This window comes from Lonchura striata, chromosome Z (assembly GCF_050655825.1).
Source record: "Lonchura striata isolate lonStrDom1 chromosome Z, ASM5065582v1, whole genome shotgun sequence".
NCBI classification, from domain to species: Eukaryota; Metazoa; Chordata; class Aves; order Passeriformes; family Estrildidae; genus Lonchura; species Lonchura striata.
The window spans coordinates 75,434,238-75,446,060 of NC_140740.1; the positions used below are offsets into that span (position 1 = coordinate 75,434,238).

The 11,823-nt window shown below is 43.2% G+C and overlaps 1 protein-coding gene across 1 annotated transcript in view; it reads right to left on the reverse strand.

Moving 5' to 3' along the window:
- Window positions 1-4,401, reverse strand: part of HOMER1 (homer scaffold protein 1) — an 85,293-nt gene extending 80,892 nt beyond the window's left edge. The window contains exon 1 of the mRNA XM_021531119.4: window positions 4,267-4,401. Within this exon, the coding sequence (XP_021386794.1) occupies window positions 4,267-4,271 (5 nt within the window). The 5' untranslated portion in view covers window positions 4,272-4,401. The remainder of the gene's footprint in view (window positions 1-4,266) is intronic.
- Between the last annotated feature and the right edge of the window lie 7,422 nt (window positions 4,402-11,823).

Here is an 11,823-nt window from a genome sequence, read left to right on the forward strand (position 1 = left end):
AACTGTGGTAGAGCAAACACTGTTTTGGAAAAAGGAAACACAAGAACACATATAACACACACACATCTGATGCCTGCCTTGAGAGTAAAAATAATAAGAATTAATACTGAGAATAAAAATGAGAATAATAATAATCTCAACATGATGAATCAGAATGTTTATTTTCAGAAGTTGGATTTTTCCAGAAAGGGTGGCCTATAAAATCTTAATGTATGGAAGTACCAAAAGAGATCAATTGCAACTTCATTCATTACAAATACCTTCACTAGGTCAGCAATCATCCTCCCATGATGCTCACGACACGCATTTATGTTTTATCAGGCCAGAATACCTGGTTCAGATTTCTCATGCTTGTTTTGAAGTCATAAAATGACTGTGACAGAATATAATTCAAGCATGGTAGATACCTACACATATTGTTCTCTGAAAAGTAGTTTATTAACCATTTCAGGCTGACTTACAGGTAGTCTGTTTTGGTATTTCTACATTACTACATCTTAATCAAATTTTGTTATCTGTAGACCTTGACATACTCTCCATTCTGCTACAGAAGACATCATAAACTAATTTGCTGCCATTACTTTTACACAATAAGCATCTCATTTTACCCCTGAGACAGCAAGAAAGCCAGGAATTGCAGTAACACTGAACTACTGCAAAGAAACTCACCTTCTGCTCTACTATCTGAACTATTCTGTGGAGCACAGCTGATAAAAGTGTTGCTAAAACAAAGTCTAGGGAAAGCTATCATTAAGTCTTGTGCAAGGAAAATAGGTTAAGTAACTTGAATCTGGAAAAATTCAATGATCAATAATACTTTTGGGTTCCAACAGATTTACAGTGTTCATTTCTTGTTACTGAGATACAGAAAGCAAACTGAAACATTTCAAGACTGTAGTTTTTATTGAATGTGTCTTGTTTTTATTAAATGTGTTTTACTAACTGGACGTACTTCAAATAGTGTAAGATGTAGGAGTGGATCAGCCAGTTGCAGACTACCAAAAATTAAAATATGTATTTCTAGGCAAGTGAAGCACTAACAAGTATACCCTAAAATACTAATCTTTCTCAATATTCTCCAGCCAGCTTAAGTACTCTAGTACTCTAATTCTGCCATCTTAAACTGACACGTATCACAACTACCTTTACGAGGATAACATATAAATATAGTCCAACAAAACTGAAGATGAAGCCTTTATAAAGACACCTTGATTAACATGACATGACAGAGATGAGGACATCTTCCAGAAGCTTCTACCTTGTAATTCCTTAAAATTCAGCATGAATTATGTGACAAGCAAGTAGCAAATTAAGGTATTTGTCACAGCCATCATGTAAAGGCCATCATCTGAAGTAGTTATGGAGAAGCTATGCATCAATAAATCAGGAATTAATACTAGATATTCTGTTTAATAGGACATCAATTTTTGCATCCCTAACAGATTTCACAGCTGTGCGTCTTCCCCATTGTATCTGTAAAGAAATGTATTCATTCCAGCCTAAACAACAACTGCATCACTGTCTCTACTTCCGCTGCTCACAGATCAAAGTACAAGCAGTAGCAACAAGAAAAATATAGCAATGTTTCCAACTTGAAACACAATACTTACCTGCTCAATGCATACAACAGCCTAAGTTGCCAATATAAATCCTGACTATGCTTCAGAGCTGTTATTTGAGGATTTTTAATGCAATCAGATTTCTGCTCAAAGAAGACTGTGCAATACTGGCAATGAACATATGAATACATGTTATCAACTAAGATAGAACACAAAACCCATGTTTCTCTATTAAAAAATACTATATTGTATGTGGTCAATCCAACAAAAGGTTGTCCACAATGGTTATATGACTCAACAGTAACTATTGATAAGAATTTGTTTTTATGCAACAGGAATGAGGAACTGGAAGAAGTGACAGACTGGCAGAGAGAGAAACAAGATAGGACATCCTGTGTGTCTGGCCTATATAATCCACAGGGCTCGATACACTTACCTTCTGTGAGACAAAAGACACACACAAACATACAGGATACAGCAATTAGAAAGTGTCCTGAACTACTCTACGTTTCTCTAGTTTCAAGTTTCCCAAAAAAATGTTTAATAGCAGCACTGGCCCAAAGCCAGTTACTCACCGGTTGGTTTCCACCACACACCCAATGCATAATTACCTGGCTTGCCTGATGGTATTGCACGTGTTGAACAGTCTGAACTACGCCAGCAGAACAGTGAATTCTTCATTATATGTAATTAGACTAAGAAAGCCCCTGCTGCTTTGGTAAGCCAACTTCCCTCCCCCAAGTTTTCTGTGTTCTAACTATTGAAATAGGTGAGCTCTCCACCAGCCAGGTACTACAAGATCAGTTTACAAGCTCACACAGCATACCAGTACTCATTAAATACTGAATATAATACACAGACCATCATGTGACTCAGGTACATTAAATTACCAATGATTTTGCAACTTGCTTCTAGAATGCTCAATTTTTAGACCTTAGTAGAGCATAGGAGCTCTACTAAGGTCTAAAGAGAACTGTTGAATGAAAGCCCAGTGAATCTTGGTGTAGAAATACTCTGAAATCCATGGGTACCTGCATTTAGAAATTAATTCAAAACAGCTATCAAATCAAGGCCTCTGCTCTGAACAGTAAGAGATGTCTGATACTTAACCATAGTTGCACTAAGTAGGTGCTGGCCCTGGCCAAATTTAGAGAGATTCAGGCTTATCAGTAACACATTCCTACATTTCAGGGTTTGTCCTCCTTGTTAGAAGGTGGTGTGCAAGGGAATTCTATATTGCAATACCCCAAAGCATACTGTATATAATATCTTTGAAATATTTGCTAGCATATTTACTTTAATTTGCCAAGATACTACTCAAGTCATTGTACCAACAACTGTGGTTTTTAAGATTTTTTAGCTCTCTACAGATGGAGATTTGTAGTGTTTATTAAGAAACTATTACACTAAAACACTAGGAGAGCTGGAGTTCTGGAGACAAAATGTTTGCTCCTCTTCAACAGTTCAGTGGATTTGTAATATGATATGCTTAACCCAAATATCTACAAACATTAGTATCCATTTTAAATCAATGAGAATGTTTCCGTTATTTTAATTTTATATAATCCTATGTGTGATTAGCAATTTTAAGTATATATTCCAAAAAATGATTGTATCATTTAGACTTTTGGCAGAAACATCACTTTCTTGGATATGTAGACAGCTGCAAGTCTGGGTTTATTCCGTTTGAATTTTTTTAATGGAAGGGAAGACAACAGAAAAATAAAAACAAGCCTAAGGAGCAAAGAGTCATTCCTTCCCACATCTTGACCTGTGACCCCCCAGTGACAGAGACAAGGATGCAGCTGTTATCACCACACATGCAAGAAAGTTAATAAATTGAAGAATTCAAATGTCCTAAACAGCTTGAAGCGGCATCTGTAACTCCCATAGTAATATGCCAATTTCACATCCAAATTATTAAGTGACCAATATACAAAGGACATGATTTGTAACTTTTGTAGACTGCCTCCACCTTGCAGTTTGCCAGATCATACCAGATTTCTGTTGCTTTGGAACATGGATGAGTTTCCATTCCACTATCAGACAAGCCTGGCAGTCTGGATTATTTTTTCAAATCACTATACAAATTCCTAAGGATATGACTGTTGAAACTTTTCATAGGTATCTAGGTCACATTTTTATCTACTAATTTGTATGAGAACTGACTAATTTTACAGATTTTATTCCTTCTCATTTCCTTAAGCTCTCAAGTGGATTCCCTAGTTTACTAGGGAACCTGCTGTAAAGCCGACTTCCTCAGAGCCTTCAATTTATTGAGAAATTCCCATGTAGTTCGATATTCTATGAAGACTCCAGAAGAGTCAACGTTCCCTGTTCTGGAATTTCACCCTAGCGTACTGAGTTTAAAGCACTCGTTCTCAGGACTGAACATCGCCTAATAACCCGGGAAAGGTCCTCACGGTGAGGAACTGGGAGCCGAGACGGCTCTTCCAGAATTCCGATGTGGCTACGGCGGAGACAAACCTCTGCAGCTCGCGGTGCGCCCCTCTCGGATCGCAGGGCTCTCTCTCCCCTCGCCGGGCTGATGCACGGCACCGACTGCAGCAGGATTCCTGCTGCTGGCGCACCCCCGCCAGCGAGACCCCTCGCCTCCGTGCGCATCCAGCAGCGCCCACAGCTCCGCGGGCGGCCGCTCCCACCCCCAGCCCCGGCACCAGCCCGGCGGCCCCCGCGACATCCTTACCCCATGGCGGCCGGCAGCGCCTGGCACCGGTGGTGCCGCGTCCCCGGGGCGCTCCTCGCCGCGCTGGCAGCTCCGCAGCCCCGTGGCGGCGGGGCCGCTGCTCTGAGCTCACCGCAGCTGCCGGGGGCCGAGCAGGGCCGCCCGCGCCCTAGGGAGCGCCCCCCGCGGGCCGGGCTCCCATGGCCACCGGCCCCGCCGGGCGCCCGCAGGCAGCGGCTCCGGGCCCCGGGCGGGCGGCAGCGATGGCTTCGGGGGCGGACGAGTCCCCTCCTGCAGGCGAACGGGGAGGCGCTCGCCTTCTTCGCGAGGGACTGGCGGCGGCTGCGGCGCTTCTCGCCGGGACGTGCGCGGCCGCGGAGGGCTCCGTGTGCCTCAGAGGCGGAGCGGGATGGGGCAGGCGGTGCGCACAGAGCTCCACGCCGACGCTCCCCCTAGCACCGCCGCCAGCAGCGTGGCGGGCACGGATGCATTTTCCCGAGAAGGCAGAGCGAGCCGTGGCACCGGCGCTGGCATCGGACTCCCGGCGAGAGGCCGCTACCGACGACCTGCGGCCGCGCGTCGCCCGCGGGCACCGGGGCACCGCGTTCCCCCAATCCGCCCGCCCGCCCCCGGCTGCGGAGATGCGGGGCACCGCTCCTCCTTCCCGCGGCGGCGGGCCCGCTCCTCGCCGTCACGCCTTCTTCTGCAGCAAGCGGGCGGGCATCGTCCTGGGGCGCGGCGGATCGGTCACTGACAGCGGGCGGCGGGAGGGGCTGCCGCCGTCGAGCCCGCGCTGTTCTGCGGCGGGGCCGCAGGCTGAGCCCCGCCGGTGGGACGGAGGGAGGGAGCGATGGCCGCCTCAGGCGGTGCCTGGCTGCTCCGGCGCCACCGAGCCGCTGCCTGTGCCTGCTCGTATCCCCCGCCTCCGCCTCACACCTCCGCCACCGCCCGCTCGTCCCCTCGCGGCGGGCAGGCGCAGCCGCCGCGCGGAGGGCGCACCTCCGTCCCGCTCCTCCTTCCCGGGGAACGGGAACGCAAGAGAAGGGAAAGCGAGGGACGAGAAGAGCGGAGAGGAGCCGCGCCCTGCCCTACAGCCCCGCGCCGCACGCAGCCAGCGCGCTCCTGCCCGCGGCGGCACCTGCCCGCTCTGCCTCCATCCTCCGCCCGGGGAGCTTTAAATAGAACACGTCACCGCGCTCCCCTACGCACCGACGTCACGCCCCGCTCCCGGCGCTGACGTCACCCGGGTGCGGAGGATGATGTCAGAGCGGTCCACGCCGCCGGAAGCTCTTCTATAATAGGGAACGGCGGCGGGGGGAGAGCGGAGCGGGGAGGGCTCGGGGCGCTGGCGGCGCCGGGCCGCCTCCTCCCGCCCCCGGCCCCTGCGGCGCCGTCTCCACGGCAACGCCGCGCCCAGCGGCTCGCGGGGAGAGCCGGTGTCACGGAGTCACGGGCGAAGGCGGTGCGCAGCCCTCTCCGGAGCGTGGCTGCTGCAACTGCCCGGCCCTCCGCCTTGCCAAAACACAGGCCCGCGTCCCCGTGCTCTGCAGGCACCCTGCAGACACTTAACACAGACAGCGTTGCCGGAAGAACGGGGAAGAAACACGGCAGCCGTTCTAAAATTATCCCCCCAAAAACGTACATTCCCGCACATCCACGCTAGTACTATCGAAAAGAAAGTAAGCTGGACAGGACCTATAATATCTGACTGAGTTCTTCAGCTGTGCCATGCAAACAGCAAGCTTCTAATCCATCACAGTTGCCCAAGTTCCAGCATCATGTACTATCTTGCAGGGATATACCTCATCTAAAATTCTGCAAATACTTCCATTAACTGCCTGAGATTCCCTCAATTTGTAAACATTAGGTTTAACTACTCCAGTACACTGCCAGTGGCATTGGGATACCCCAGGTGGAACATGCTCCTTGCTAGGAGTATTTTCATGGTATCTCAGTATTTTGATGGTATTTTCTGCTTAAGTGAGGTTGTAGCTACCAGAGGCATATTAAACTACAATGAGCATAAGAGGAAAATATTGATACTATACTATATACCAATCTCCACATAAAAATTGAACAAGCCTAGAATATTACCAGTGTGTGTTACAGAATTGTAAATCATGATAAAACCAAATATGTTAAAGCTGTTGTTTTTAACAAAGAGTTACTTGTCCTCTCATAGAACCTCTATTACCTGTGACCGAGTATATCCTATTAAGAGGCTGGAATAAAAGACAGATAAAGCATTAACCTAACAATCTGATCTTCCTAGAGTCAGGCTGCATATTTCCAAAACTTATTTTAATTTACAGATGCATGCTTTACAGGCTCTTGTTTCAACATTTTGACCTCTAAAAGTAATCAGCTATGGGAAAAGTAAGCATGGTAAATTAAATATCAATGCAAACCTCCTCCAATCACAAACAATCATAGGAAACCCAGCATGAATCATTACTAGGGGAGTAGCAGCAAGGCATGCTGCCTCACAAGGCAGAAAAGAACAGCTTCCTCAGTTGTCCATTTCTCATTTCCCACACACCACCTCGTAAGCTACTGTAAAGGCACTGAGCTAAAAAAAGTTTAGTCTGAGTGACAACAGTCTAAAGTTTGTTGTGTGCAATGCTCAGAACCTGTATGGTTATGATAAGGCTGCATTACTTCACTGGACTGCAATTGCTCTGGTTGGGCTTCACCTACTACCTCTAAAATATGAAGTTCTATGTATTTTCCACTAAAAATCAAACAGTGTGTGTAAACTTCTATCATAAAAGGGAGGTACTCTGGTGTTGGGGTGGGGGGGGAAGATGGAGATCCACAACTATTCCTTTTTCTATATGATTAGAGTGAAAAAGGTCAAAATTAATGCCAACTAGGCAAGCATAATCAATAAGTAGCTTATACGTACGTATTCACTGATGTCAAGTAGTTAGGAGTCTATATTCAGTAGTTAGGAGTCTATGTTTTGTTCTTTCAGCTCAAGCTCACACACTAATGCAAACGCCTTAGTATTTCATTATGTTCACAGTATTTTGTTTAGATATCACAAAGATGATTCTATCTGTCTCTGCCTTTCAACTTGTTCATGTATTTGTCGTGCATGAAGTATGCTATTCTACAGCATGGGTACAAACCCAGAAATCCCCAAGAATTAAGATAAAAGAGAAAAATATAAAAATAGACAAATACACACTGAACCCTGGGGTGAAGAATAGTGTGCTCACTTGAGAATCAGAGGTGTGAACAGAATCGTGGACAAAGAAACATGGGATCTCAATAATGTCTTTATTTACTCGTTAAATAAATGGGCTGTATATTTAATGCCCTTTTATAAGTAATAAAATATGAGTACTGGGATGGATAAGATCCTGGGTAGAGGACCAGAACTGTAGAGACAAAGATTTATTTCAAGTAAATCTGATTTTTTTTTCATTCTTAATTCTTCATTTAAACAATTTTTATTTATTATTACATTTAAGTGCAGAAATTCCACCTAATTGATTACTTCTCTTCCATATTTATTGTTACATTGCCTCCAGTTCTGACAGGTTTCGCTAAGATTTAAGCTTTGTCTCAATTACACCCTTTTACAGTCTTGATTAGTGTTCAGGTTGGTTTTATCTAGTTAACATTATTTGTCTTGTGGAGAAAAGCCTCTCTTTATACTTGCCAACCTTACTGAAATCCCTTTTCTGTCTTGCCATTCCCCAAATTAATATATGATAGTAATATATGATACAAAAGCATGGTGATCTATGTCAGCTAAGGCAGAACTGTACAGATACAAAGTAAGCAAGCAGAGTTATTAATCATAGATATTAACATGAGAAATACACAATCACCTCATCTTGAAGACTGAAGTGACACAAAATAGAGAATTTTAACACTGATGACAAGACTTTTAGCTCTAAGTTAATTGCTTTGGGGTTTTTCCCCTGGTATTTTAGAACACTTCTTTGTCTAGAGAACTTTGATGGAGGCAGTCTTGAGCATTCCTGGAAATCATCAGCAGCTCAGTGGCTGTTCCTTCACAAAAAAAACAGGTAATGCCACAATCAAATAAGAGATGGATGGCTTCAGGCAAGGCAAAGCACAGGGTGGTGCAGGGGAAAGAGTGTTATTTTGCAGAATTGAAGTAGCATACTCCTGGTGTGTATATCGTAGCCAGCTATTGAGCTGCCAAACCCTGTTCTGACACCCTTGCCCAGGATGGCCAACCAGATGGGACAACACCTGTAAACTTGGCAGCAGTTACTGGTATCTCTGAAAGGAATGCTACTTTGAGTCTCTCAGTGGGATACCTGTAGAAGGAAAAAAAAAACCAGATGGCTTTGCTGTCTGAATCTCAAGCCTGCTATGAATCAACATGAGCTGACTGCTCAAAGTCCTGGAAGAGCAGAACATCAAGAAGCACTAGAAAGGTCTGCATTTTGCCTAACGTTGCATGGTACCTGTTTTTTCTCTATGCAAAACCAGATCTGTATCACTTGATTGCACAATGGCTAGGAGCTACCATTCTTATGGAAAAGACAGGGAATCCCATTAAGCAATATTAAGCAGTGAAAATATTTGAATTGCAATTGTTTGTTCAGGTCTAGTTGACAGGCTCAAAACAAAGGAATTCTAGCTGCAGCAAAACCAGAAAGAAACTGTTAAAGAGTTGTTTAGGGAACCTTGGAGCAATTATGTGAGAATAGAAAACTAAAAATTGGCTTGTTTTGTTTCTGAAAGGAAAATCCAATATGACATATTATTATGTTCTCCAAATATTTTGGGTGAGATTACTATTAGCAAGGGAGAAAAAAGAGCTATTAAGTAGCAAAAGAAAATTAACAAGTGTAAGCTTTCTATAAATGTTTCTTCTGGTACTCTATGGGTTGTTGCTCCTCAAGAGCAATAAAAGTAGCCTTCCTAAACAAGAATTGGGTGCAAAAGAAGCAATGACTGAAAAGTAATTACAGATAGCAGCCATCTCTGACTCCATCTGGGAAGAGGTAGAGAGGTAACTAAGGACACACACATCTTTGCTACAGCAGCTCACAGCCTGCAGCCTTTCTCCGTGGCTCAGGGCTGGGGTACTACTGCTCCTCTCTTACATCAGCTATTTATTTATGTTTGTTTGTACTGTTTTGTTTGTACTGTTTGTTCAATACCAGGTGAGTTTAAATTCTACAATCCCTAAGGAAACCAAGAATGTTTATTCCCGTTGAAGGTGAGGGAGCCAGCACCTCACACTTGCCTCACTTCTGATCCATTGCTGTTCTTTAATGTCTCCTTCCTTCTCCTACTCCTTTATATCTTCTTGTCCTCTTTTCTCCTGTCTAATCACAAATTTCTCTCCCCACACACATTATACTTTCAGTGAGTGGGATCACTTCTCAATCATTTTTCCTTGCAGGATCTGCATTTAATATATAAATGGAGAAAAGATGGGGGGAGAGTAAATGTCATCCTCTTCCCTGAGCCCAAGGTTTTTGTCTGCATTTTCATCAGTCTAGAATAAACTTCACTATTACATCAGGTGGGCCTGGAGGGGTTCTGGACCAATTTTACAGCCACTGTTTTTTCTCATGGAATAGATGAAGAAACATAAGTGTTGCCTGATATGCAAGTAAATGTGGTCCTCTCAAACTAAGACTAGATTTGATTTTGAATGCAAGTGTATGACATAATTCCCTGAGATGCCTTATGGTCCAATATTTCTAACTCTGTGCTGTTGCCAGTGAATGCTAATTTTCCAGCACCCACTTCCAACATTTCATTGTCTTGCCACCAGAAATGTATTGCACATCTCCTACACAGCTCTGTGGCAGTACACCCCTACTGGAATTTTTAAAAGATACTGATCCCTGACTAATGCTTTTATTTCTTACTTAGGTTTATCAGTGGCTGTTATTTCCTCCAGTGTTTTTTCTGACTATACAGAAAGCAGAGTTTATGCCACTAGAGTGATTAGGTCAACTTGCTATTTCTGTCTTATTACACCAAGTTTACCTAGAGACATCACTCAGTTTTGGTTTTGCAGTTTCAGCTGAAGACTAGTAAAATATTGTAAAATAATCACTGTAGTTTTTACATGTGAGTACTGAGAGAGTATATATGAGAAGGAGGGAGGAGTTGGGGAAAGAATTTTTAGGAGGAAAGCCTTGAGGTTCCTAATGTTCAGCATTGGTGCATTCTTTGCATATAATTTGAGAATAGCCAATTAAAAGAAGACACAACTTCACATAAATCTGCCCCTTTATCTGGCAGATGCAGGAATTCTGAACCGGGCAAGACAATATTCAGGCTTATAGCCCAATGAAAGCTTTTCAGAGGCTTGATACTGCTCACTAAGGTGTTGGGACGGAAACTGGAGAAGAAGGAGCAAGAGCTCTGTCCTGTGAAGTGCAATGTGAACTGCTGCAGGGAAGAAGAGACATTTGCAAAACACAAACTTTTTTATTTTCATACCTTGTTTAAGAAGTATACCATTATACTGGTTAAATTGAACCATACTAAAGTTACTGTTTTCAGTTTACCTCTTGTAGATTACTTGTGTTTTCTAAGATTTTGCTCTTCACGTGATAATACTTTGAAATGTGATGGCTATCTGTACAATTCTAACTCAGAAGATGTGCATTTTAATTCTTTGGCCAAAATTTAGCCATAATATTATTTTCTAGATACACATCATATAGTCACTCTGAGAGTGACAGATAGAGTCAGCCACAGTTAACATCTGATTTCTGATGTTGGCTGAGTAGCCAGTGCCATTAATATACATTGTAAGTAGCACTCAATATAATTAGAATCTACATAAAAAAGACACATTGAGTTGGATAAAGAGGAAGTAATTAAAACCATAGTATATTATATACCTAAAGGCGCAGAGTTAAGGCTTCCATGGCAACCTTAACTCTGCATTTCCTGCCTTTAGTGATTTCAAAAGCTCAGCTTCACTCTTGCTTTAATATAGTATTTCATACTGAATACTTTCACCAACAGAAAGGTTATTCTGAAACCTGACATTTCTAGGACTCCTAATACTAACCCAGTTTGCACAGCAACAACTATAAATTATTCAGAAGAAACTGAACTGATACATAGTGCACAACAAAGACTGAACTTGCTTTAAGCTGGTGTAATGTATTATGGATACATGGTAACCTCTTCATATATAAAATGCTTGCAGCTCCCCTTTGGATCTCTATTTCACTGCCTCTGTGATGCTGTCTGAAGAAGTATCTGGCCTGAAAAACACCACATTACACTGAAGATGAGAAGGAATATGCCTGCAAATATAAAATTAGAAAAATATTTTATTTTAATTACAACTCATGAAAAAACATTAGCAAGTATGCCTGGAAATTGGTGGTGGTGGTAATAAATATTTGAACTTCTAACTTTTGCTTAGACTTCTGTAGCTTGTTTCAGGAAGTGTGTATGGCATAGATGTATGTGTCTCTCTCTTGGCTACCTGCACTTTAACATGAGTGTCAACTGTTATGGCTTACTAGTAATATAAATACTATTGGTTTGAGATAGCATTGAATAGGCACTTCATTTTCAGAGCCAAAGTACATAGGACCAACCCTTTAT